General features: G+C 34.9%; 1 protein-coding gene across 5 annotated transcripts in view; it reads right to left on the minus strand.

Annotated features, from left to right (window-relative positions):
* Positions 1-27,408, minus strand: part of FSTL5 (follistatin like 5) — a 688,483-nt gene that overhangs the window by 113,866 nt on the left and 547,209 nt on the right. For all 5 annotated transcript variants that reach the window (XM_059066275.2, XM_059066276.2, XM_067035457.1 and 2 more), the window contains 2 exons: positions 19,008-19,169; positions 14,027-14,161 (listed from right to left, as the gene is read on the minus strand). In XM_059066275.2, coding sequence (XP_058922258.1) covers positions 14,027-14,161; positions 19,008-19,169 — 297 coding nt within the window. The remainder of the gene's footprint in view (positions 1-14,026; positions 14,162-19,007; positions 19,170-27,408) is intronic.

A 27,408-nucleotide genomic window follows, 5' to 3' on the forward strand; every position in this document is an offset into this window, starting at 1 on the left:
TGAAAACTAATGAGGATTAACATCTTTTCATAATATATATTGGCACTTCATCTTTCCTTCTGTCTGAAGAGTCTTTTTAAAACTACTGCCTAGTTTTCTTTGGTTTATTTAATCTATAACTATCTATCTATCTACTGATCAATCTATGACACTAAGTTCTTATTAGTTTTTTAGGTGGGCAATATCTTGAGGGAAAATTCTTATGATTAGAACTCCTTAATTTTAATCTAATCATACTTTTTTTCTGATGTTTATTCTGCCTTTGAAACATAACCCTAAAATTATATTCTAATATTAATATTAGTATAATCATAATTAAGACAATACTGGATATGATATATATATGTATATGTACATAGTCTTTACTTGAATATCATTATAATAATTACATTAGAAAATAACACACCTTTTTTCTTTACTGTATGGTATTATCTTAGTCTTCTGAATCCACACTATGTCTAGAAACACACTTTGACTTTCTATAAGCATATGTTTCAGACAAAAATAAATATTTTATTCACTAATAATTTATTTTCTATTCAAATTGTACTATTGTTAGAATGTTTCCAAAGGTTTTATTATTATTTATACCAGAGTTTAGTATTTATAAAGGTATGCATTAGACAGACAGTAGATCAATTTAGAGGAAAGATACTGTATTTAAACTGGCACACAATTTTACTGAATGATTTAGAAAAGTGACTTTTAAGAAATGTCCAACCTGAAGAAATGGACAAATTCTTAGAAATGCACAAGCTGCCTAGACTGAACCAGAAGAAATAGAAAATATGAACAGGCCAATCACAAGCACTGAAATTGAAACTGTGATTAAAAATCTTCCAAGAAACAAAAGCCCAAGACAAGTAGGCTTCACAGGCCAATTCTATCAAACATTTAGAGAAGAGCTAACATCTATCCTTCTCAAACTCTTCCAAAAGATAGCAGAGGGAGGAACACTCCCAAACTCATTCTATGAGGCCACCATCACCCTGATACCAAAACCAGACAAAGATGTCACAAAGGAAGAAAACTACAGGCCAATATCACTGATAAACATAGATGCAAAAATCCTCAACAAAATACTAGCAAACAGAATCCAACAGCACATTAAAAGGATCATACACCATGATCAAGTAGGATTTATTCCAGGAATGCAAAGATTCTTCAATATATGCAAATCAATCAACGTGATACACCATATCAACAAACTGAAGGAGAAAAACCAAATGATCATCTCAATAGATGCAGAGAAAGCTTTTGACAAAATTCAACACCCATTTATGATAAAAACCCTGCAGAAAAGTAGGCACAGAGGGAACTTTCCTCAACATAATAAAGGCCATATATGACAAACCCACAGCAAGCATCGTTCTCAATGGTGAAAAACCGAAACCATTTCCACTAAGATCAGGAAAAAGACAAGGTTGCCCACTCTCACCACTCTTACTCAACATAGTTTTGGAAGTTCTAGCCACAGCCATCAGAGAAAAAAAAAAAAAAAAAAAAGGAAATAAAAGGAATCCAAATAGGAAAAGAAGAAGTAAAGCTGTCACTGTTTGCAGATGACATGATACTATACATAGAGAATCCTAAGAATGCTACCAGAAAACTACTAGAGCTAATCAATGAATTTGGTAAAGTAGCACGATACAAAATTAATGCACAGAAATCTCTGGCATTCTTATACACTAATGATGAAAAATCTGAGAGTGAAATTAAGAAAACATTCCCATTTACCATTGCAACAAAAAGAATAAAATATCTAGGAATAAACCTACCAAAGGAGACAAAAGACCTGTATGAAGAAAATTATAAGACACTGATGAAAGAAATTAAAGATGATACAAATAGATGGAGAGATATACCATGTTCTTGGATTGGAAGAATCAACATTGTGAAAATGACTCTACTACCCAAAGCAATCTACAGATTCAATGCAATCCCTATCAAACTACAAAAGGCATTTTTTACAGAACTAGAACAAAAAATTTCACAATTTGTATGGAAACACAAAAGACCCCATATAGCCAAAGCAATCTTGAGAACGAAAAATGGAGCTGGATGAATCAGGCTCCCTGACTTCAAACTATACTGCAAAGCTACAGTAATCAAGACAGTATGGTACTGGCACAAAAACAGAAATATAGATCATTGGAACAGAATAGAAAACCCAGAGATAAACCCACGCACATATGGTCACCTTATCTTTGATAAACGACACAAGAATATACAGTGGAGAAAAGACAGCCTCTTCAATAAGTGGTGCTGGGAAAACTGGACAGCTACATGTAAAAGAATGAAATGAGAACACTCCATAACACCATACACAAAAATAAACTCAAAATGGGTTAAAGACCTAAATATAAGGCCAGATACCATCAAACTCTTAGAGGAAAACATAAGCAGAACACTCTATGACATAAATCACAGCAAGATCCTTTTTGAGCCACCTCCTAGAGAAATGGAAATAAAAATAAAAATAAACAAATGGAACCTAATGAAACTTAATAGCTTTTGCACAGCAAAGGAAACCATAAACAAGACGAAAGGGAACCCTCAGAATGGAGAAAATATTTGCAAATGAAGCAACTGACAAGGATTACTCTCCAAAACATACAAGCAACTCATGCAGCTCAATATCAAAGAAACAAACAACCCAATCCAAAAATGGGCAGAAGACCTAAACAGACATTTCTCCAAAGAAGATATACAGATTGCCAACAAACACATGAAAGAATGCTCAATATCATTAATCATTAAAGAAATGCAAATCAAAACTACAAAGAGATATCATCTCACACCAGTCAGAATGGCCATCATCAAAAAACCTAGAAACAATAAATGCTGGAGAGCGTGTGGAGAAAAGTGAACACTCTTGCACTGCTGGTGGGAATGTAAATTGATACAGCCACTATGGAGAACAGTATGGAGGTTCCTCAAAAAACTACAAATAGAACTACCATACGACCCAGTAATCCCACTACTGGGCATATACCCTGAGAAATCCTTAATTCAAAAAGAGTCATGTACCAAAATGTTCATTGCAGCTCTATTTACAATAGCCAGGACATGGAAGCAACCTAAGTGTCCATCAACAGATGAATGGATAAAGAAGATGTGGCACATATATACAATGGAATACTACTCAGCCATAAAAAGAAATGAAACTGAGTTATTTGTCGTGAGGTGGATGGACCTGGAGTCTGTCATACAGAGTGAAGTAAGTCAGAAGGAGAAAAACAAATACCGTATGCTAACACATATATATGGAATCTAAGAAAAAAAATGTCATGAAGAGACTTGGGGTAGGATGGGAATAAAACACAGACCTACTAGAGCATGGACTTGAGGATATGGGTAGGGGGAAGGGTAAGCTGGGACAAAGTGAGGGAGTGGCATGGACATATATACACTACCAAACGTAGGGTGGATAGCTAGTGGGAAGCAGCCGCATGGCACAGGGAGATCAGCTAGTTGGTTTGTGACCACCTAGAGGGGTGGGATAGGGAGGGTGGGATGCAAGGGAGATGCAAGAGGGAAGAGATATGGGAACATATGTATATGTATAACTGGTTCACTTTGTTGTGAAGCAGAAACTAACACACCATTGTAAAGCAATTATACTCCAATAAAGATGTTATAAATATAAAAAAATTTTTTAAAGAATATAAAAAGTAAAAAAGAAATGTCATATTTAATAACATTTCAAATGTAAAGTAATATTTTGCATGTAACACAAATATGGAAATGAACACAAAGTTGGAAAATAATGCAAATAAGGAAGATAAACAGTAATCAAACTGTCTGACTCACTCTTTCTGGCATATTTGTACAACAATTAGTTCTTATCAGACCCCAGATATCTGGGCAAACAGAGGATAATAAGCACACAGATGTATAATCTGGGCTCTTTGTACACAGTTGATAAAAATGTATGACATCAATTAGATTTCACAAAATGTTAAGAAGGCACCTCCCTTCAGCCCCTCACCTGGGAGCCTGGGAATTTGAAGAGCACATTTGTTTTATTAACTCTTCACACACTGACACCATTTTCTGACAGAATCCCTATATCAGAGAACTCTAAGAAAATCATTGAGTGATAATTCTAACCTCTTCTTGAACCTAAGTACAGGTTTCCCCACTATCCGAAAGTAGAAGGTTCCTGTGAAACCTCTCACAAACCCAAATGCTATAAAGTGAAGAAGCAACTACCTTAGGACACGTGTTGCTAAGGGATGCACAAAATAAACGGAGGTAAAGCACAGATGCCCACAGACACCGTTCACAGCCATGAGGGAGTGATGCTGAGATGCTAAGATGCTGCTGGGTGTGGTTCCAGGGAAGGAGCTTGGCTGTGCCAGTCTTCCAGCTCAGGGGCTCCCAACCTCTACAGGGCTGCTGCAAAGTGGGTTGGACATGATTTTAGCTCTTCACCTTTCTTACTAAAAAAGAAGATCCTCTTAGGATTTCTTGTGGTTAGCAAAAGATGATACTAATGTATTTGTAGGTCTTTCATAAAAGAAAGTGGCATAAATAGAATTTATCAAAATCGGGGGCTACCTGTCACAGCTATTTTGCAGAGGACTCACCAAATGCAATACCTCTGCAATTATGGATTATCAAAGGGAATCCTAACGTTTTCTCCTGAACACCACCAACAAAATATTAGTATATAGGTTTTCTAAAAGTTTCATAGAGACCTTATACTCAGCACTGTCACTGTATATAAGCTTATTCAGTCTGCATGCCTGCAGAAATATAAATAAAATATCATCATTACTTGCCTATTCCTATCATAAAATAAATTAGGCAAATCGACATGGCGTGATATGAGATGAGATATAGGAATATTCCACTGAAGGTATATAAGGTCCTGTAGACAAAATGGAGGAAATAAATCAAAATAAGAAAGCTCAGAGTCATATTTTGTTTTGTAGGAAAGGGATCCCTGATTACTTATGATTGTTGTAAACTTGTCAATTTGATGATATTCAGATCACGTAACATCTTGTTAAATGAGAGACAGGCCTCCATTATTGGGCAAAAATGGCAATGCGTTAGAGACAGGTCTATTTAATGACATTGAAAAGCATGCTATTTTGAAAATATAACCTTCAGATATGGAAATCACAAAGCAGATCATTTCACCATGTTCTGGGTCAACAGATGAAAAGATTTATGAACAAGTTACTTCACAGGATGTGACAATGTCATTGGCCAAATTGAAAGCCTGAATATGAGAATTTAAGATAAGTAATGAAAGCTCATAAAATAATAAATGCTTATCAAGCATGATTAACCTCAACATGAGTCTGATTATTCTAAGTGTGTTTTATTTCACAATAAGCTTACTAATATGTAAATGTCTGTGACAAATATTAACTAAATAGTTTTTTTGGTCTTTCAAAAGAAATATGCATTGTTCACTCTGCTTTAAAGTGTTGTTAGTATAGTACTTCTATTAAATAATATTCAGTGAATGTTAAATAAAAATTAACAATAATTTTCATTTATTGATTTTTTTCATTTTTCTCAAATATCTGTTTTTATTTGGTTCTTTTTTATTCCAGCACTTAGCTCATAACTATCAGGATTAAAATATCACCCTGGCTATGATGTCCACACCATATCTTTAACTATTGATTTTCCAAATTCCTATTTATTCTACCTAACTCATATTGGTTGAGTATAAAAATGATTATTAATTGATAACTGGTGCATTTGGGTCCATCTATACCTGATAGACTACGCTATTCTTTATTTATACTATCTTCCTAGCCTCTGTAGACATTGATAAGATCCTATGTAAATGATCTCATTAAACCTATACAATTGCTCTTTCGAAGTAAGTATTTTCTCTACTCTTTAAAAATAGAAAGTAAATGAAGACTAGAAAGGTTAATTAACTTGTTCATATTACCAGAATATGTTCTATTTCCAAAGTTTGTGATATCGTATTTAAACTGCCTTTAAATGTAAAAATACCATATTTTAACCTATTTTAAGACCCTTTCCTCTACTTCTAAAATAGGCAAATACTTCTTAAACATTCATATATCTTTTGAAATATTTAGGTACAAGTGGCTACATTTCACCATATTTCTAAATCCGTGTATTGTGAATTATACTCTTCATATTTTTATAATACTTATTAACTTATATGAACATTATATATTTATATAGTTTGTTCATTCTTGTAATCTTATTGTAGAATCTAACCCATTTAAAATACTCATTGAAAGAATCATAATGAATTTTAGTTCATAACAGTCAACCAATATTAATTTATTGAAGTTAATTCTAAAGTAAGGAATGTAGCAATAGCTGAATATTTCCAATGTAATACTGCCTGTGACAATGAAAAAAGAAAAAATATATATATATATACTAATCTAACATATTCCAATATTTCTGAGAAGCTAGATTAAACGTATCCTTTACTAAAATCCCAGCAAGGTGTCATAAAACCTGTGTCCAGGGCTTAATGCACGTAGAGGCTTAAAAGCTTTCCAGAGAAGCCTACATTCACGCTGCTTTTAATTTACCATAATTCTGAAGATAAATTGTTATCACCTGGGAATTGCCTCCCATTGGAAATAGAAGTGTATTAAGTGCTTATGCTATGTGCAAGATGTTTCAAAATAAACAATGTTCTACCTCTACCTAAAATCCCCTCACATTATTTCAAATCGTCTTCTACTCCATGTTACAAGCACCACTCTAGGGCCCATTTCTACTGTTCTTTGCATTTAAATCCTCCCTGTATACCATTCTATTCAATCTTAGTTATCAAACCCTAAGCCTAATATAGCTGGAGATTATATTATTTTGAAGCATTTTCTTGTAGTTCAATTTGTCACATGAGAAAAATTCCAGTAGCATTTGCCAACAAGCCTGTAACTCAAAGTTTTCCAATTCAAAGATTCAGTACAATAAAAATCAGCTCCCTGGCCTGTGATGCTTTGCATGAATTTTTCTCTCAACAGCATCATATTGCTGGGAAATATAGTATAAGAAAAAAATGTGATTGATGCCACTATCAGAACTCAATTATACAGAAAATAGCTGGATGATTACTCTGAAGCTGTAGCCAAACAAAATCCATGTTGTGCCATTTGACCCAAAAGCTGTAAATCTTTTCCCTTTTTTATTGCTGTCTACATGGGATTCAATAATTCTCTGCATCTTTCAAAAAGAAAACAGAAGAAAATCACCTTACAAAATATTTTTTTAATATAATAGGAATATAAATTGACCAATGTAAAGGGGAAATAAAGTGTAGCTTTTGCTTTGACTCTGGCAAAAGTGGACCCTGGCAAAAAATATATATTTTTATTTAAAATATCTTAATAGCTACATTAAAAGAAAAATTATACTCTTATCAGCAGAGTCAATTTTTTAATTTGAAGATATACAATATTTTATGTTTGTATATATAATACTATAGATGTCAATATACACTCACATCTCCATCTCCATCTATCTCTATATCTATATCTCTGTATATGTATCATTCATTTTGGAAACTCTTATTTCCAACAATTACTAGATTTTCCAGTCTTATTAAAAATGCTTTTTGTCAATGTTTCTAACAAGAAGTAAGTAATTATTTTCAGAAAATTAGTAAGAATCAGCATAATGTCTACCATTATGGTGAGTGCTTTACAGTATCTATACAGAAAACCCTTAGTGAGTTAGTATTTATACTGTATTACAGATAAATACATTAAAGCTCAGAGATGCTAACTAGTAGCTCCAAAACACAGGACTATTATGTGGTGGAAAACTTATTCTAACTCATGTCTTACTCCAAAGTTCATGCTCTTCTATTAGACCAATCTGCTTTTAAAATATTGACATTTGAACAACATGCGTTTGAATTGTGCGGGTCCACTTATACAGGGATTGTTTTCAATAAATACATACAATACTACGCGATGTGCCGTTGGTTTAATCCATGGATATGGAACCACTGACACATAGGACAGACTGTAAAGTTCTACTCAGATTATCGACTGCAAGGGCGGTTGGCACTCGTAAACACTGCATTGTTCAAGGGTCAACTGTATGTTGTATCTTAACACAACTAAAAGTAAAAAAGACCTCTGAAATTATTTTGGATAAGTCAGTATTTTTTAATATGTGTAAATAAGAAGAGTGAAGTCATCATTGATGGGTCTGTGACTGTTTTTTCTGGCTTTTTGAGAAAATCTGTCAAAATACAAATGTGACTTGCGTAATTAATATTATTGGTCTTTTTCCATGGAATTACTAGAAGAGAACACACAGCAATTCTTATGTTAGGACTTACAAAAGGCTATAGTTTTCCCTGATGTCTCTCCACCTGATTTTGGTATTGTTATACAGAATTCTGACAATTTATTGAGTACTAGGAAACATCCCAAGGAAAACTGCCTTCAACTAGACAGTCTCACATTTTCAGTTCATTCTCTTTTATCACTACTAATATTCTACTCAATTAGTTTACTTATTTAGCTTTATTCTGGTTTTAATAATGTGCATTAATTTCTAAAAATGGCTATTTTCACATTAACAACTATATATATATATGTTCTTAATAATGGTGTCGCAAATTTGTGGAAAACTAATTTAACAAAAATTAAATTAGTTTAGGGAATTCCCTGGCAGTCCAGTGGTTAGGACCCAGCACTTTCACTGCAGGGGCCCAGGTTTAATCTCTGTGTGGGGAACTAAGATCACCCAAGCTGCAAGACATGCCCCCACCCGACGCCCCCAAAAAAGGTTAAAGTTGTTTATTTAAATGAGAGGTGAATTTGTTATTGCAAAGAAACTGTGTTTGCATGCCTACAAAATAGTAGAATATAAACATGAATTAGTGATGCTTGAGACTTCTGGGTTACAACTAAAATCCATTTTTTTTTTTTTTGGTTGCCAAAAGCAATGTCATGAAGTTTTCCCTTATATTTTCTTTTTTTCCTTTCCCTTTGCGGTACGTGGGCCTCTCACTGCTGTGGTCTCTCCCGTTGCGGAGCACAGGCTCTGGACATGCAGGCTCAGCAGCCATGGCTCACGGGCCCAGCCACTCCGCGGCATGCGGGATCCTCCTCCCAGACTGGGGCACGAACCCGTGTCCCCTGCATCGGCAGGCGGGCTCTCAACCACTGCGCCACCAGGGAAGCCCTCCCTTATATTTTCTTATAAGAGGTTTACATTTTCAGGTTTATACCTAAGTCTTTAACTATTTTGAGTTGATTCTTGTATATGGTAAAAGATGGGATGTTCAGTTTCATTCTTCTATGTGTGGACACTCAGTTTCCTGGCACCATTTTTTGAAAAGACTATCCTTTGGCAAACATGTATTCTGGAGCCATTTTCAAAGATTAGTTGACTGCATATGTGTGGATTTATTTCTGAGCTCTCTTTTCTGTCCCATTGGTCTACATGCCTGTCTTTATGCCAATATCATACTGTTTTAATAACTATAGTTTTTTAATATATTTTGAAATCAGGAAGTGTGATTCCTCCAGCTTTGCTCTTCTTTTCCAAGATTTTTGCAGTTATTCTGGACCTTTTGTTGTTTCATATGAATTTTAGGAATTTTTTTCTATTTCTGTAAAATGCCACTGAGATTTTGATGGAAATAAAATTGTAACAGAGACTCCTTTGGTTAGTATTGACATTTTAAGAGTATTCATTCTTCCAATCTATGAGCACAGAATATCAGAATATCTCTCCATTTATTTGTGTTTTGTTCAATTTCTTTAATCAGTTTCTTATAGTTTTCAGTGTACAGGTCTTTCACCTTTTTGGTCAAATTTATTCCTAGGTATTTTATTCTTTTTGATGCATTTGTAAATGGAATTTCTTTCTTAATTTCCTCTCAGATATACAATGTTAATGTATAGAAACACAACTGATTTTCATATGTTGATTTTGTACCCTGAAACTTTGCTGAATATGTGTATTAGTTCTAACAGGGTTTTTTTTTGTGGCATTTTTAGGGTTCTCTCTATATGAGATCATGTCATCTGCAGAGACAATTTTGCTTCTTTGGATTTGGATGCCTTTTATTTCTTACCCTTGCCTAATTGTTATGGCTAGGACTTCCAATATTATGTCGAGTAGAAGTATGAGTGTGTATCCTTGTCTTGTTCCTGATCTTAGGTGGAAAGGTTTTTTTCAGCTTTTAACCATTGAGTATGGTGTTAGCTGTGGGCTTAAAAATATATGGTCTTAATTATGTTGGCATAAATTCTTTCCACACCTAGTTTGTTGAGAATTTTTATTGTAAAAGGGTGTTGTCAAAGTATTTTTATCATGAAAAGGTGTTTCAAATGTTTTATTTGAATCTCCTGGATGGTCAAGTGATTTTTATCCTGTAGTCTGTCAATGTGCAAGTCACATGTACTGATTTCCTTATGTTGAACCATCCTTGAATCCCAGGGATAAATCTCATTTGATCATGGTGTATGTTCTTTTTAATGTGCTACTGGATTCAGTTCATTAATATCTTGTTGCGAAATTTTGTACCTATGTTCATCAGGGATATTAGCCTATAATTTTCTCAAAAGCACAAGTAGCAAAAGCAAAAATAGCCAAGTTAGAATGTATCAAATTTAAAAGCTTCTGCACAGAAAAAGAAATAATCAGCAGAGTGAAAAACACTACCTATGGAATGTGAGAAAATATTTTCATCCTTTATATCTGATAAGCATTTAATTTTCAAAAAAAAAGGAACTCCAATAACTCAATAGTAAAAAATAACCCAACTTAAAAATGGGCAAAGGAGTTGAATAGACATTTCTCCAAAGCCATACAAATGGCCAATGGACATTAATGAAAAATTTTTCTATATCACTAATTATCAGGGATCCAAATCAAAACCACGATGAGATATTATCATCATACCGGTTAGAACAGCTATTATCAAAATAACAAAAGATAAAAGTATTGGCAAGGATATGGAGAAACTGGAACTTTTGCACATTGTCTGTGGGCATGTAAAATGGTGTAGCCACTTTGGAAAACATTATGGAGGCTAAAAATAGAACTATCATATAATATAGCAATCCCATTTGTGGGTGTATTTCCAAAAGAATTGAAACCAGGATCAAAGAGATAGCTGCACTCACATGTTAATTGCAGCATTACTCACAACAGCCAAGATATGGACACAACCCAAATATCTATTAACAAATCAATGGATAAAGAAAATTTTGTAAATTCATACAATATAATATTATTCAGTCTTACAAAGAAGGAACATCATGGACGGACCTAGAAGATGTTATGCTCGTTGAAACAAGCGAGTCAGAGAAGGAGGAATATTGTGTAATTATACGAGGTATCTAAAAGAGTCAAAATCATAAAAGTAGAAAATACAAGGTGATTGTCAGGGGAAGGGGAGAAGCGAGACATGACGAGTTGTTCAATGGTTATGAAGTTGTAGTTATGTAAGATAAACAAATTTTAGAGCTCTGCTGTGCACCTTAGTCCTGTAGTTAACAATACAATATCGTACACTTAAAACATTAAGAGGGTTAAGCGGGTATCCTTATGTTAAGAGGGTAGACCTTATGTTAAGTACCTTTTTGAAATTCATTAATTAATTAAAAAAATTAAATCTGTTAGTTTTCACTCTTTATCCTTCAAAATGTCACACGATTTGAATGCATAACTAATACCTATACATATTTCACTTCCAGAGTTAGAAAACAAAAGTCTCCAAATCTTTCATTTGTATTGTTTCTTATAAGATGGCTTTGAAAGTTCTATAACTATAGATGTAGTAAGGCCTGCACTGCTATGTCTTATAAAATTGATATTTCTGATTTTAACAGCATATTGCTAACAAAGTCTCTTTCAGACTTCCCTGGTGGCTCAGTGGTTAAGAATCACCTGCCAGTGCAGGGGACACGGGTTCAAGCCCTAGTCTGGGAAGATCCCACATGCCTTGGAGCAACTAAGTCCATGTGCCACAACTACTGAACCTCTGCTCTAGATCCCGTGAGCCACAACTACTGAGCTCACGTGCCACAACTACTGAGCCTGTGGGCCTAGCGCCCATGCTCCACAACAAGAGAAGCCATTGCAAGAAGAAGCCCTCACACTGCAACATAGAGTACTCCCCGCTCGCTGCAACTAGAGAAAGCCCATGCACTGCAACTAAGACCCAACACAGACATAAATAAATTAATAAATAAATATTTTAAATGCATTATTTTGACCTGTAAGAGTTTAAGATGATAAGTAAATAAACTGAAAACATGATTTCATAAACAGCTTATGGGGCTTCCCTGGTGGCGCAGTGGTTGAGAATCCGCCTGCCGATGCAGGGGACACGGGTTTGTGCCCCGGTCTGGGAAGATCCCACATGCCGCGGAGCGGCTGGGCCCGTGAGCCATGGCCACTGAGCCTGCGCGTCCGGAGCCTGTGCTCCGCAACGGGAGAGGCCACAACAGTGAGAGGCCCGCGTATCGCAAAAAAAAAAAAAAAAAAAAAAAAACCATAAACAGCTTATGATTAAACTAATACATTTATATGACAAAATTATAAGAAATCTTCCAGTAACGTGTTTCTCAGATATACATGCTGGTAGACAGTGATTCATTGATTAAAGAAGCTATAGCTAGGTGTTTCAATTTTTTAATAGAGAAATATATTGAAAACTACATGACCAATATTAAAAGAAAATTAAAATACAGAGTGGGAAGCAAAATCTGTCTCATCAGCACCAAAGGACAAGGAAAACTAAAGTTTTCAATTACTTGTCACCCGAAATTAATTTTTAACAGGACATGAATTGCAAATTGGGGTAAAGAAACTATGGTGGTCCTTATCTAGGTCATTAAATCCAGTTTTCTTTTCTCTTCTTTCACCTTAAGAATTTTATATTTAATTATTTGCTTATAATGATGGTTGTCCTAGCCAGACGAAATATAGATACAGATATACCAGTAGTCAGGGCCTGGGTAAGACCCAGCTTCCTCATTGGATACACTCATATCTACATGCACTCACTGATTGAAAGAGGAATAAGAAAATTCCTGGGACAATGTTTTAACCTCGTCCAAAAACTGGGCTCAGAGAATTGCACGTGAAAATGGTCCTCAAAATATAAGGATCCCTGCGAAAACTTAGACTGATAGGAGGTACAGACAGGTGCAAGACTTTGGAACAAGGAGAACAGCCATTCCAAGTACATCCAGACCCAATCCCCAAACCCAAGACCCAAGCCATCCGTGGCACCTGTGCACCGAGGAAAGAAAATGTCTGAGTGTTTGCCTATAGAGAGCTCACTTGATAAACGCTACAAGAGTACTTTGAGTTCTAAATAATTCCGCGGTAACCAAATATCCATCTTTAGCATCCCAGGCCACTATATCCCTTTAACTAAGTACTAATTTTTAAAAAGGACAGTACATTTTTGTTAAAACTTCGTGAAACAACGAGGAGACATGTACAGCAATGACAAAGGATTTCTAGCTATAAATGGAGAATAGCCCATGGGGTGGTGTTGGTGCCGGGGCAGTGGGTGTCTCAAGGTGGCTTACTTCTCTGACTGCTGCAAAGAAGGGCTGATGTACAGCCATTGGGCCATGACTACAATGCAACTTCAAGAAAAAGAATGATGGATGTATTAAAACTATAGAATGCTCCTTGGCTATATTGTAGGACCTTGAATTCCAAATCATTTGGGAGAAGGATTTTGCAAAGGATTTAATTTCCTATATGAGCAAATGGGAGGACAGGACCCAACATATCTTATGTACACTTGCCAAAGAAACAAAAATCATTTTAGTTGTTGTATTGAAAATTTCACAATCTTGTATTTAATCCTTAAATCTCCTTTTAGTATTTCAAGAATTCCAGCCTTCCTATATATGAAAACTGCTTTTGTTTGCTTGTTTTTTTCTTTTTATGCATTGCTCTTTTCACAGTTTTCTGATGCCTTTGTTTTTGGAAAAACTTACTTGTAAAGTTGAGTATGGTGTGTGTGTGTGTGTGTGTGTGTGTGTGTGTGTGTGTATTCAATACATACGGGTCTTTCTAGCAGAATCTTCCACAAAAAGAGAAGAAATGTCTTCATCCACTCCTGCTTCATTTTTCGCGATACAAGTGTATGCCCCTGTATCTTCATAGCGCACATTGCTTATATGAACCTCACTGCCATTTGCTGAAAACAGAAGGCAAATGCAACCTGTAAACTACAATTTCAGTTTTGGTACAGTGATTTCTGATTACACAGTCAAACAGTTCCTCTTAGTTTATCCTAATTAAACTGTTTCCCTTCATACTTCCATGCTTTGGAGACATGCCAAATTATTCCAAATGCATTCAAGTGTTTCATAAATTGTGCTGTCACTCTATTACGGAAATCCCAATACTCTGTATCAAATGCACACACACCACATTTTCTATTCATTTCCTATTTCCTACCTTGCATAAGAAGTGTTATATATTGAAAACTATAATTCAATTTCTATATTTATTTTTAATATTCATAATCCACGTTGCCCTCCGCTTTAACAACAGTTTTAATTAATACCAATATGGTTCATTTACAGGAGGATACTTGTGAAAAGACATGTCAAAAAGGAATTGAGTGAGCTACATCATGCGAGTATAATACAATGCCATTTAGCAAGCATATTCTTGAGTTTGAATTATATATCTGGAATTATTAGGTATAGGGGACAGAAAAAAATAACACATGATTTTTTTGGGTAAGATTTGCAGTTGTTTGCAAGGAATATACCTAAAGTAAGCAGTATTATAATATGGAAATTGATATAGTCAGTGTATAACCAAAGGGTTAAGGGAATGATTCATCCAATATTTAAATTCTGGTAAAATAATATTTGCAGCTAATCTCTGAATGAGTTGCATTCCCCGAAGTGGAAACCAGGGTATAATTAATCATTTACCATATGTTGGCAATACAGGAGGTGCTTTTACATATATGATTCCTTAATTGTCCCAGATAAGAGCTAATTATCAAATGAGGAATCTGAGACTCATGGAATGATCTTAGGCAGGTCCCTGCCCTCAAAGGTAAAGGCTGGACTTCTGCTCCACCAGACCCTAAGGTTCAGTGTTTTAGTACTCCTCTGCTTCGGTTTGCATCTTTTCTTTTACTTTCTTTTCTTTTTTTCTGTATGTCTCTGTGTGCATGTTTGTGGTACGTTCCATGTTATCCAATCATAAGGACACCATGAACTATGTGCAGTAGGAAGGGGCACAGCTCTTGGTGACAGAGAGGAGACTAAATAATCAGAGCCGCTGTTTGGGGAAGGAAGGTAGAAAACCAAGGGGAAACGAGCTTAAATGTCATCCCTGGGAGGATATGGGGAGGCAGTGAGTGTTTGGGGAAGGCTAGTCACTGAAATCACTGGAACCTCTTTCTTGATTTACAAATATCACTGCACTCTTCCATCCCCCCCATCCTTCGTTGAGAATCACTTCCCCAAAACAGTTGGCAGGTATCTGGGGGGCAGGGCCGCTGAAAAAGGCCAGTTGGCTTTGTGGGCTACACAGTTTCTGTGCCAACTTCTCACCTCTGCCATAGCAGCATGACAGCAGCCACAGACACTATTTTTAAAAATGAATGTGGCTGTTCTAAAAGCAAGCAAAAAAATTGCTTTATTTACAAAAGTAGGCAGCTTTCCAGATTTGGTCTGTGGTCCTTCATTTGCAGACCCCTGATCTAAAGGATGAGAAGAAAACAACGTATTTAAGCCCAGATCAGCTTCTTGTTTAATGTGAAACATGGCCCTCTCCAAACACCACATACTTAAAGTAAATTATCTAGAACTTTTTTGAAACTTCAATTTATTCCTTCTTCAAATTCTCTCTTCTCAATATTCTTATATGTTCTTCTAACCTATGTGTCTCACTATCTTTCCCTCCCTTCCTACATAATCTAGCATATCTAGATGTTTTCTACTCTATGACCAGAACTACCAATTTCTGGGTCCGTTTATCATCCTGACACATCTGCTTTCAGAACTGGAAAACATCCCCTGCACTTAAGTTTTTGATTAAAGTACTAGACTATTACATAAGCAAATTTACAAATTTTCAAATTCACGATCTCCAATTTTCAAGTAACAGGATGTTACTTGACCTTTACAGTTAGTTGCATTTCATACCCTACTCCACTTTTATTTCAAACCTTTAGTCTTTGTTTGATGTTTCCCGGCATAATAATAACTTCTCACTCTAAGCAGGTTGTCTTGTTCTTTATATCATGAAATACATAGAAGTGATTAAAAAATAAACCCAAATCATTTCACAATATATGTGTAAAATATCATACCTTAAGCTTACACAATTTTATATGCCAACTGAACTTCAATAAAAGCTGGAAAAGAAAGAAATTAATGCCCAAACCTCCTGTTTCCGTTTACATCTTCATTTTTATTTAATTCTCAAAGGAAATTTTCTGTTACTTTCCAAGGCCAACCTCCCCTCCTTTTTTGTTTTGTATTTGTCCCTCCTTCCCCTGTTGCATTATTCATACATCTTTCTCTTTACCAATATCCTTTTAAACCAACAAATTGTCCAAGAAGTAAGAAATATCTTCATCACTCCTAAACCTTCCCATCAGCAGCTACTACTGTAATTGTTTACTCTTTCAAAATTTGGAAAGAGGGTTTTATACTTCTTCCCTCCTTTTCATTTCTAAGCCCACTGAGGACTGGTTTTCTAAATGTCACAAGGACAAACTAATCACTAACCCATGAATATATTTTAATGATCTTCCTTGACCTTTCTATGGCCCCAGCATTGTTGAACTTTTTCCCATCTCTGGCCTTCTTTTCTTTCATTCTGTAATCACCTTTTCTCTTGCCTCTTTGCTAATTATTAGTCCCTTCGGATATTTATCTTGATTTGCCCGCCAAAATATTTCTGCTTTGTTGAATTTTACTTCTCATAACCATATCATCCCTTCTATCGCCATAGCTATCAGTTAGTGCCTAGACTTGGACCTCCCATACAAATGCTAAATAAGCATCTGATGAATAAATGGATAATTAAATAACTATGTAATTTGGTAAAATATGTGATCATATACAAAGCCACATGGAATTTCACACCCCTGTGCACCCAGATTTATCTCTTAGGTTCTGCTTCCTACTTACATTTTATTACTTGTCATAGTCTCTCAAAAATTAACTTATTTTCTCTTATTTTAAAAAATGATAATAGCTATTTTACAAATGCCCCAATCTTTCAAATGTTGAGTCTAGAGTGTAACCAACTCCCCAAATTTGCCTTCCTATATATTTCTAAAACAAATACAAAATAAGTCCATATAATATGGTTTGTTGCTATCAAATAGGTAAGAGATGACAAAATCAGAAGCTAATTAGACTTTCATTCAATTTAACTTCAGTTTATCAGATCAATCCTTATCTCAGATTATAGACAACTATGATGCCATCAATAGACGTAAACATGTAAATTTGTTGGACCTACTTATATTAACATAGAGATTGCTAGCATTCAGCGTTGAAAGGTCAAAAATACTTTCACATGTCATTTTTCATTTGCAAAAATAAGTAAGTAAATGATTTAAAAGATTTATTTTAAGATGTATACTGATAAAGTGTATTCACTCTCTAAATTGAATAATAAGAGCAGTCTATTCTTACAGAATTAATTTTAAAAATGAAAATATATTTATTTCTAAAGTATGAATTGAAGTAATTTAAAAGCATGGAACAAGGAATGTAATGCCATGCAATCGATACTCCAGTAAAATGACTGTCCCTGGGCCACTCCTGACAATGGAAATACGATTTTTACATTTTTTTGCTTACTAGTATAATCAACATACATGAAACTGCTTTTGCATTACTTAGATTATTTGACATTAGAAAGATTGCCTGGTTTGCTTTTCACATACCACTCATTTGTGATTATTATAATCTGTAAAATAATTTATCAATGTCTGTACATTAGACTATTAGAACATATAGAATATTTTATATATTAGAATGCAAGAACTTCATAACTGTAAAACTACATAAATGCGGAACAGATTTAGTAGCATTTTGAATTTTTTCTCTTTTCATTTCATGATGCAAAACATTTCCTAAAGAATTTCTTATTATTGACACCCTCTGTAATATATGTTTTTTTTTTTTTTTTTTTTTTTTTTTTTTTTAACATCTTTATTTGAGTATAACTGTTTTACAATAGTGGGTTGGTTTCTCCTTTACAACAAAGTGAATCAGTTATACATATACATATGTTCCCATAACTCTTCCCTCTTTTGTCACCCTCCCTCCCACCCTCCCTATCCCACCCCTCTAGGTGGTCACTAAGTACAGAGGTGAACTCCCTGTGCTATGCGGCAGCTTCCCACTAGCTATCTAATTTACATTTGGTAGTGTGTATATGTCCCTGCCACTCTCTCACATCGTCACAGCTTACCCTTCCCCCTCCCCATATCCTCAAGTCCATGCTCTAGTAGGTCTGTGTTTTATTCCCTCCTACCACTAATCTCTTCATGACATTTTTTTTTTTTTTAGATTCCATATATATGTGTTAGCATACGGTATTTGTTTTTGTCCTTCTGACTTACTTCACTCTGTATGACAGATTCCAGGTCTATCCACCTCATTACAAATAACTCAGTTTTAATGTATGATTCAAGCATTTAAAATTGTCTCTTCAGAAATGTATTCAATGAAGAGATCCAATTATTCTGTTCAGCATATCTGCTATAACTCAGAGGATAAGTTTTTAAAAGAAAAAATTTAATATTTTACTTATGACAGAAATAATGACATAACCAATCATTATGACAAGACTATTATTTAAAACATTAAAAATATTAAAGGACTCTATTTCAAATATTATGTCTTAGGTACTATATATTTTTTCATATTCATGATATTCTTTGGCCACCAAGACTTATCAGCTCTTTCTCATAATAATGTAAAATGTGTTACGAATTTTAGAATAAAATTTTTACATTGTCATTTAAGAGGAAAAATGCAAGTAAAAAGCACCTTGAAGTGTGAGTTGCTTGGACAGCTTTGGTGTAATATCAATTCCATTCTTCAGCCATCCAAGCTGAGGATTTGGTATGCCCTCAGCATGGCACCTGAGACTTGCAGTTACCCCAGGTTCTCTGGCCTGACTCTCTGGATACACCCGGATTACAGGAGGGACTAAAAGAAGAAATGGAAAAGAAAGTGAATGAGTGATCTGTATTTGCCATTTGATTTTCCCAAACAAAGAAAAACTGCAATATGAGAAAATTACAATTATATTATTTTAATGATGATAATTTAATGAATGATATTTCTACAGGTCTTAGTTTGCAAATAATAGCATCCACTAAAATGTACCAGTGTCCCCTGGATTAAAGTTATTCTGAGACTGCACCAGGGAAAATATAAGCTGAGCCTGGTTACCTTGATTCAATAACTAAAGAAGTCCTTAAGGAATGATAGAAACATACCAAAAAATGCAAAACCAGTTTTAAAGGGCTCTCATTCACCAAATCTGAAATAATTTGAGCATGGAGATAATTATCAATTATAAAGGAGTATAAAGACTCAAACAAGACTTTATGAATTCAGTAACATAAATAAATGAACAAATATATAAATGGGAGAGAAGAAAAATCTTTTCCTTACTATAGCATCTTTTAGAAATTAAGATAACAATTCCACTTACAGTACATCCAAAAATAAAATATTTAGGAATAAATTTCACCAAGAAGGTGAGAGACTTTTACATTGAACACTACAAAACATGTTAAAAGAACTTAAATAAAACCTAAATCAACCAAAAGACACCATGTGTTCATGGATTGAATAATTAATTGGTGAGATAATAAGATTTGGTAAGATGACAGACAATACTGCAAAATTGATTTATAGATACAATGTAATCACTTTCAAAATTCCTAACTGCATTTTTTTTGCAGAAATGGAAGAGCTAATCCTCAGTCATATGGAATTTCAAGGGGCTCCAAAGAGCCGAAACAATCCTGAAAATGAAGAATGAGACTGGAGTTTTCATATCTCCTGATTCCCAATCATATTACAAAGGTATAGTAATCAAAATAATGTGGTATTGGCAATAAGATAAAAATATATTTCTGTGGAATTAGAATAAGGAGCACAGAGATAAACTCATACATCTATGGTCAATTGATTTTTCACAAGGATGCCAGGAAATAGTGTAAATACAACTGACAAAACAGGAAAAAATTGCAGATGATATCTGATATAAGCCTGGTATCCAGAACATACAATGAACTCTTACAACCCAGCAACTAAAAGACAAATAGCCCCCTTCTGCACAGCAAAGGAAACCATCAAAGAAGTGAAAAGGCAACTTACAGAATGGGAGAAAATATCTGTAAACCACTATCTGATAAGGAGTTAATATCCAAAATATACCAGAAAGTCATACAACTTAATAGAAAAATAATTTTTAAATAGACATTTTTCCAAAGATATACAATAGCTAACAGGTTCATGACAAGGTGCTCCACGTCACTGATCATCAAGGAAATGCAAATCAAAACCACAATGACTTATCACTTTATATCTGTTAGGATGTGTATTATCAAAAAGATTAGAGATAAAAAATGCTGGTGAGGATGTGGAGAAAAAGGAACCCTTGGGCTTCCCTGGTGGCGCAGTGGTTGAGAGTCCGCCTGCCGATGCAGGGGATACGGGTTCGTGCCCCGGTCCGGGAAGATCCCACATGCCGCGGAGCGGCTGGGCCCGTGAGCCATGGCCGCTGGGCCTGCGCATCCGGAGCCTGTGCCCCGCAACGGGAGAGGCCACAACAGTGAGAGGCCCGCATACCACAAAAAAAAAAAAAAAAGAAAAAGGAACCCTTGTACACTGTTGGTAGGAATGTAAACAGGTGCAGCCACAATGGAGAACAGTATGGAGGTTCCTCAATAAATTAAAAATAGATCTATTTCCAAGTCAATAAATTTCCCCTTTCTGCTTAAGTAAGCCTTAACTAATATGGATTCCTTCTGAACTTTAGCCTCAATATTCTCACCAGAAAAACTGAGATTTGATTTATGTCTCTTCTGGAATATGCATCAGTTACTCTGGTGATAACGTCAGTAGCAGTACCTTTAGAGTGAAAACTATAATATATTCATAGATGTTATGGAATGTGCTGAATGCTTTGTAGTCCTGTTGATTTGAAGATGAGTCACAGAGAGGTTAATGGCATCCCCAAGTCACAAAGCTTATTAGAGTCCAGAGTTGAGGCTAAAATCAAGGGAGGTCTGAATCCTGGGCCAATGCTCTCTACATTTCAGTTTGCCCTTAACCAATCTGGCTGATTGTGGTCTGTAACAGCCACTGAATTTAGCCAATATGAAAGAAAATCTGATGGGTATTAAAAACAAGTATGTTCCAAATTTGACTTGTCAGGACTTCCTATGGCAAAAATATTTTATATATATATATATATACATATATATATATAAATCATAGTATACATATGAATATATAATGAATTATATATATTGATATAATATGAATTATTTATACAATTCATATATGTAGAATTATATTCATATAATATGATTCATATTCATATATATATATATATATACACACACACATACATAAATATATATATATACCTTATGATCCAGTGATCCCACTTCAGGGTATATATCCAAAGGAAACAAAATTATTATCTCAAAGAGATAGCTATATGTAGCTATATGTATGAACATCTTCCTTATGTTTATAGTAACATTATTCACAGTAGCCAAAATATGGAAACAACCTACATAAGTTTCCTTCAATTGATAAGAGTAAAGAAACTATTATATATATATATATATATATATATATATATATATATATGAATATTAGTTAGCCTTAAAAAAAAGGAAACCTTGTCATTTGTAACAACATGTATAAACCTGGAGGGCATTATCCTAAGTGAAATAAGCCAGACAGAGCAAAAGAAATACTGCATGGTGTAATTTATATAGGGAATTAAAAAAAAAACAAGTTGACCTCATAGAAGCAGAGGGTAGAAAAGTGGTTGCCAGGGACAGGGAGGTGGAGGGAATAAGGAGATGTTGGGAAAAAGGTACAAATCATCAGTTATAGGATGAATAAGGTCTGAGGATTTAACGAATAACATGATGACTATAGTTTATAACACTGTAGGCTATAACTGAAACTTGCTAGGAGAACAGAACTTAAATGTTTTCACAGAGAAAAAAAAAAAAAAGGCTAAAAAACCCCCATACAATCCAATTCAAATGTGGGCAAGGACTTGAATAGGCATGTCTCCATAAAGAAGGCATGCAAATAGCCAATAAGCACATGAAAAGATATCAAAATTCACCAGTCATCACTGGAAAGGCAAATTAAAATCACAATGTGATACCATTCATATCCACTAGGATGCTATTAAACAACACAACAAAAGGCAGAAATTGGAACTCTTGCACCTCCGTGGTAGGAATATAGTGGCCTCCGTGGTGGCCACTGTGGAAAACATTGGTGGTTCCTCAAACTGTTACACATGGAATCATCATGTGATCAAGAAATTCCAAGCCAAGGTTTGTATACATATTGAAACAAGTTTTCCATAACAAACATGTACCTGAATGTTTATGATAACCAAAGGTGGAAATTACAAAACAACTATCAACTGATAAACAGAAAAATAAAATGTGGTTTATCCTTACGATAAAATATTATTTGGCAATAAAAAGAAAGAAGCACTGATATATGCTACAATATAATATGCTCAGATATTACCCTAAGTGAAAGAAGTGTGACACATAAGGCGATAAATTGTACGAGCCCATTTACATGAAACATCCAGAATAGGTAAATCCACCAGGATAAAAAGCAGATTAGTGGTTTTCAGGGGCTGAGGGGAAGGAGAAATGTGAAATGGCTGCTTGATGGCTATGAGATGTATTCTGGGGTTGATGAAAATGTTTGGGAAGTAGATAGTGAGACTGTTGCAAAACAGTTTAAATGTCCTATAAACTACAGAACTGTACACTTTAAAACTGTTCAATGTTATGCGAATTTTACCTTGATAAAAAAGAAAAGAAAGACAAAGAAAGGCTGAGGAAAGTTTCTAGCTTAAAAGATATTAAACAGGAGTATTAACTGAATGCAATGTGGAATCCAGAATGGATGCTGAACCAATAAAAATTAGTTATAAAGCTATTATTGGGAAGGTTGCCAACAAGTCAATATGGACTGTAAACTAGATAATGAGATTCAATCAACGTTATGCTTACTGATTTGATAATTGTATTTTGATTGGGTTAAAAATTTCCTTTAAAAAACACACATGCTGAATTAATTTGTGGTAAAAGGAAAATTTATCTCAAATTATATATATATATATATACATATCACTAACTTTAAAAATGGGATGGCTTGCTAGTCCTAGCCAGGGCAATTGGAGAAGAAAAAGAAATAAAAGGAATGCAAATCGGAAAAGAAGAAGCAAAAGTGTCACTGTTTGTAGATGACAAGGTACTATACATAGAAAATCCTAAAGTTGCCACCAGAAAACTACTAGAGCAAATCAATGAATGTAGTAAAGTGGCAGGATACCAAAAAAAAAAAAAAAAAAAAATACACAGAAAACACTTTCATTCCTGTACACTAACAACAAAAGATCAGAAAGAGAAATTAACAAAACAATCCCATTTACCTTTGCAACAAAAAGAAAAAAATACCTAGGAATAAACCTACCTAAGGAGGCAAAAAGCCTGCACACAGAAAACTATAAGATACTGATGGAAGAAATCAAAGATGACTCAAACAGATGGAGAGATATACCATGTTGCTGGATTGGAAGAATCAATATTGTGAAGATGACTATACTACCCAAATCAATCTACAGATTCAATGAAATCCCTATCAAATTACGAATGTCATTTTTCACAGAACTAGAACAAAAATTTTTACAATTTGTATGGAAACACAGAAGATCCCTAAGAGCCAAAGCAAACTTGAGAAAGAAAAACGGGGCTGGAGGAATCAGGCCTCCCGACTTTAGACTATACTACAAAGCTATGGTAATCAGAGTATGGTACTGGCACAATAACAGAAATATAGATCAGTGGAACAGTATATAAAGCCCAGAGATTAACCCAAGTGACTATGGTCACCTAACCTATGACAGAGGAGGCCGGAATATACAATGGAGAAAAGACAGCTTCTTCAATAAGTAGTGCTGGGAAAACTGGTCAGCCACATGTAACAGAATGAAATTAGAACATTCCCTAACACCATACACAAAAATAAACTCAAAATGGATTAAAGACCTAAACATAAGGTCAGACACTATAAAACCCTTAGAGAAAAACATAGGCAGAACACTCTTTGACATAAATCACAGCAAGATCTTTTATGACCCACCTCCTAGAGAAATGAGAATAAAAATAAAAATAAACAAATGGGACCTAATTAAACTTAAAATCTTTTGCACAGCAAAGGAAACCATAAACAAGACAAAAAGACAACCCTCAGAATGGGAGAGAATATTTGCAAATGCAGCAACGGACAAAGGATTAACCTCCAAAATATGCAAATACCTCATGTAGCTCAATATTAGAAAAACAAACAACTTAATCAAAAAAATGGGTGAAAGACCTAAATAGACATTTCTCCAAAGAACACATACAGATGGTCAACAAACACATGAAAAAATACTCAACGTCACTAATTATTAGAGAAATGAAAATCAAAACTACGATGAGATATCACCTCATACCAGTCAGAATGGCCATCATTACAAAATTTACAAACAATAAATGCTGGAGAGGGGGTGGACAAAAGGGAACTCTCTCGCACTGTTGGTGGGAATGTAAACTGATACAGCCACTATGGAGAACAGAATGGAGGTTCCTTAAGAAACTAAAAATAGAACTACCATGTGACCCAGCAATCCCACTACTGGGCATATACTCAGAGAAAACCATAATTCAAAAAGACACATGTGGGCTTCCCTGGTGGTACAGTGGTAGAGAGTCTGCCTTCTGATTCAGGGGACACGGGTTCATGCCCTGGTCCGGGAAGATCCCACATGCCACGGAGTGGCTAGGCCCATGAGCCATGGCCGCTGAGCCTGCGTGTCTGGAGCCTGTGCTCCACAATGGGAGAGGCCACAACAGTGAGAGGCCTGCACACCACAAAAAAAAAAGAAAAAAAAAAAGACACATGCACCCCAATGTTCATTGCAGCACTATCTGCAATAGCCATGACATGGAAACAACCTACATGTCCATCAACAGAGGAATGGATAAAGAAGATGTGGTACATATATACAATGAAATATTACTCAACGATAAAAAAGAATGAAATTGGGTCATTTGTAGAGACGTGGATGGACCTAGAGAGTGTAACACAGAGTGAAGTAAGTCAGAAAGAGAAAAACAAATATCGTATATTAACGCATATATGTGGAATCTGAAAAAATTGGTGTACATGATCTTATTTACAAAGCAGAAATAGAGACACAGATGTAGAGAACAAACGTATGCATAGCAAGGGGGAAGGGGGTGGGATGAATTAGACACAACAGAAGAGGGAATCAGTAAATACAAGTGATGTGTGGATCAGTTGAGAACTTTCTGCTTCCAATAATGTTGAATATGTAATTCTTATCAATTCTGTTCAATCATCTTTCTGAATAGAACTTAAATTCTAGTCACCTGTATACATTATAGTGAAACTGTAGAACAACAAAGAAAAAGAGAAAAATCGTAAATAACAATCCCAGGGAAAAAAATGACACACAAAAGAAGGAAAGTCAGACTAACAGCTAAATTCTTACAGAAATGCTGGAAACTAATGAAAAATTATAATCAACTTCATGCTAATAAGTAACTTTAAATAAAATGAACATATTTCTAGAAACATAAACTTCTGGCCGACCTGTACAAAAAGTATAAAATCTAGAAAGTCTTATTACGTTAAAAGAAATTAATACATTATTAAAATCCTTTTTTCAAAGAGAACTGTAGAATGACTCAATCTAAATTAAGAAATAACACCAATCTTATATAAACTCTTCTAGAGAATAGAGAAAGGCGTGGGGTTTCTTTGGTAGTTTTAAAATATCTGTACAAATCCATTGATACTCCGCTCTTCAAAAGGTGGAGACAGGGCTTCCCTGGTGGCGCAGGTTGAGAGTCCACCTGCCGATTCAGCGGACACAGGTTCTTGCCCCTGTCCGGGAAGATCCCACATGCTGCAGAGCGGCTAGGCCCGTGAGCCATGGCTGCTGAGCCTGTGCGTCCAGACCCTGGGCTCTGCAACGGAAGAGGCCACAACAGTGAAAGGCCCGCGTACCGCCAAAAAAAAAAAAAAAAAAAAAAATGGTGGAGACAAATCCTCCTCATCTTACATGTAGGTTGGATTTAACAACTCACTGTTAACGAAAGGAATATGGTCAAGTGATGGTGCAAGGTATGCAATATTATAAAAGGTATTGCGACATCTTTCTAGCTCTTTGGATCACTTGCTATTGGAGAGAAGTCAGCTGACATGTCTTAAAGATATGAGTATCTTTACCAGCCTTATGGAAATGCTTATATGTCAGGTGACAGAGAAAGGTCCCATGCCAACAGCCAGCAAGGAACCAACAGTCATGTGAAGGTGCCATCCTGAAAGTAAATCCTCTAGCCCTCAGCAAGCTTGCAGATCACTACAGTTCTGGTCAAAATGTTGACTAGAACCTCAGAAAAGATTTCATGCCAGGGTCACCTAGCTAAGCTTTTCTCAATTTTTAAAAAATCTCATTTCTCTATTTATTACCTCATCGCTTTTTATCTCAAAAGATAATAAAGGTTTGTTGTTTAAATCCACTGTTTTATGGTAATTTATTACGTGCTCATAGATAAATAAAATCCCCAACAGTTGAGAGAAATATAAGCTTAATACCAAAATATGACAAGGGTATTACTAAAAAGAATATTTATTGGTCAATTTCATTTATGAAAATAGATTTTTTAAGTCTCCAGAATATATTGTCAAACAAAAATCAGCAGAATATAAAAATGATATTAAACCATAAAATATTTGTTTTATTATAGATATTGAAAAATCACTCAATATAACTTACCACATAAATAGTCTAAAGGAGAAAAACTGTGTGATCTTCTCACACAGTCTGTGTACTTTTAGCACACAAAAACGAGCAAGTGTTTTCCGTATTATGATAAAGGATTTCTTAAAATATACAGCCAACATCTGTAGATGATTGAGTAAAACAAAATGCAAAAGAATCTACAGATGAATTGTCAGAACAAGTAAATTTAGTAAGCTTGCATGATACAAGTTAGTTATATTTGTAAATATCAGCAACACAGTATCTTAATGTGATTTTGTAAAGCAACAAACATGTTACATATATATGAATATATCT

The sequence above is a fragment of the Kogia breviceps genome, chromosome 6 (genome assembly GCF_026419965.1).
Source record: "Kogia breviceps isolate mKogBre1 chromosome 6, mKogBre1 haplotype 1, whole genome shotgun sequence".
NCBI lineage: Eukaryota > Metazoa > Chordata > Mammalia > Artiodactyla > Physeteridae > Kogia > Kogia breviceps.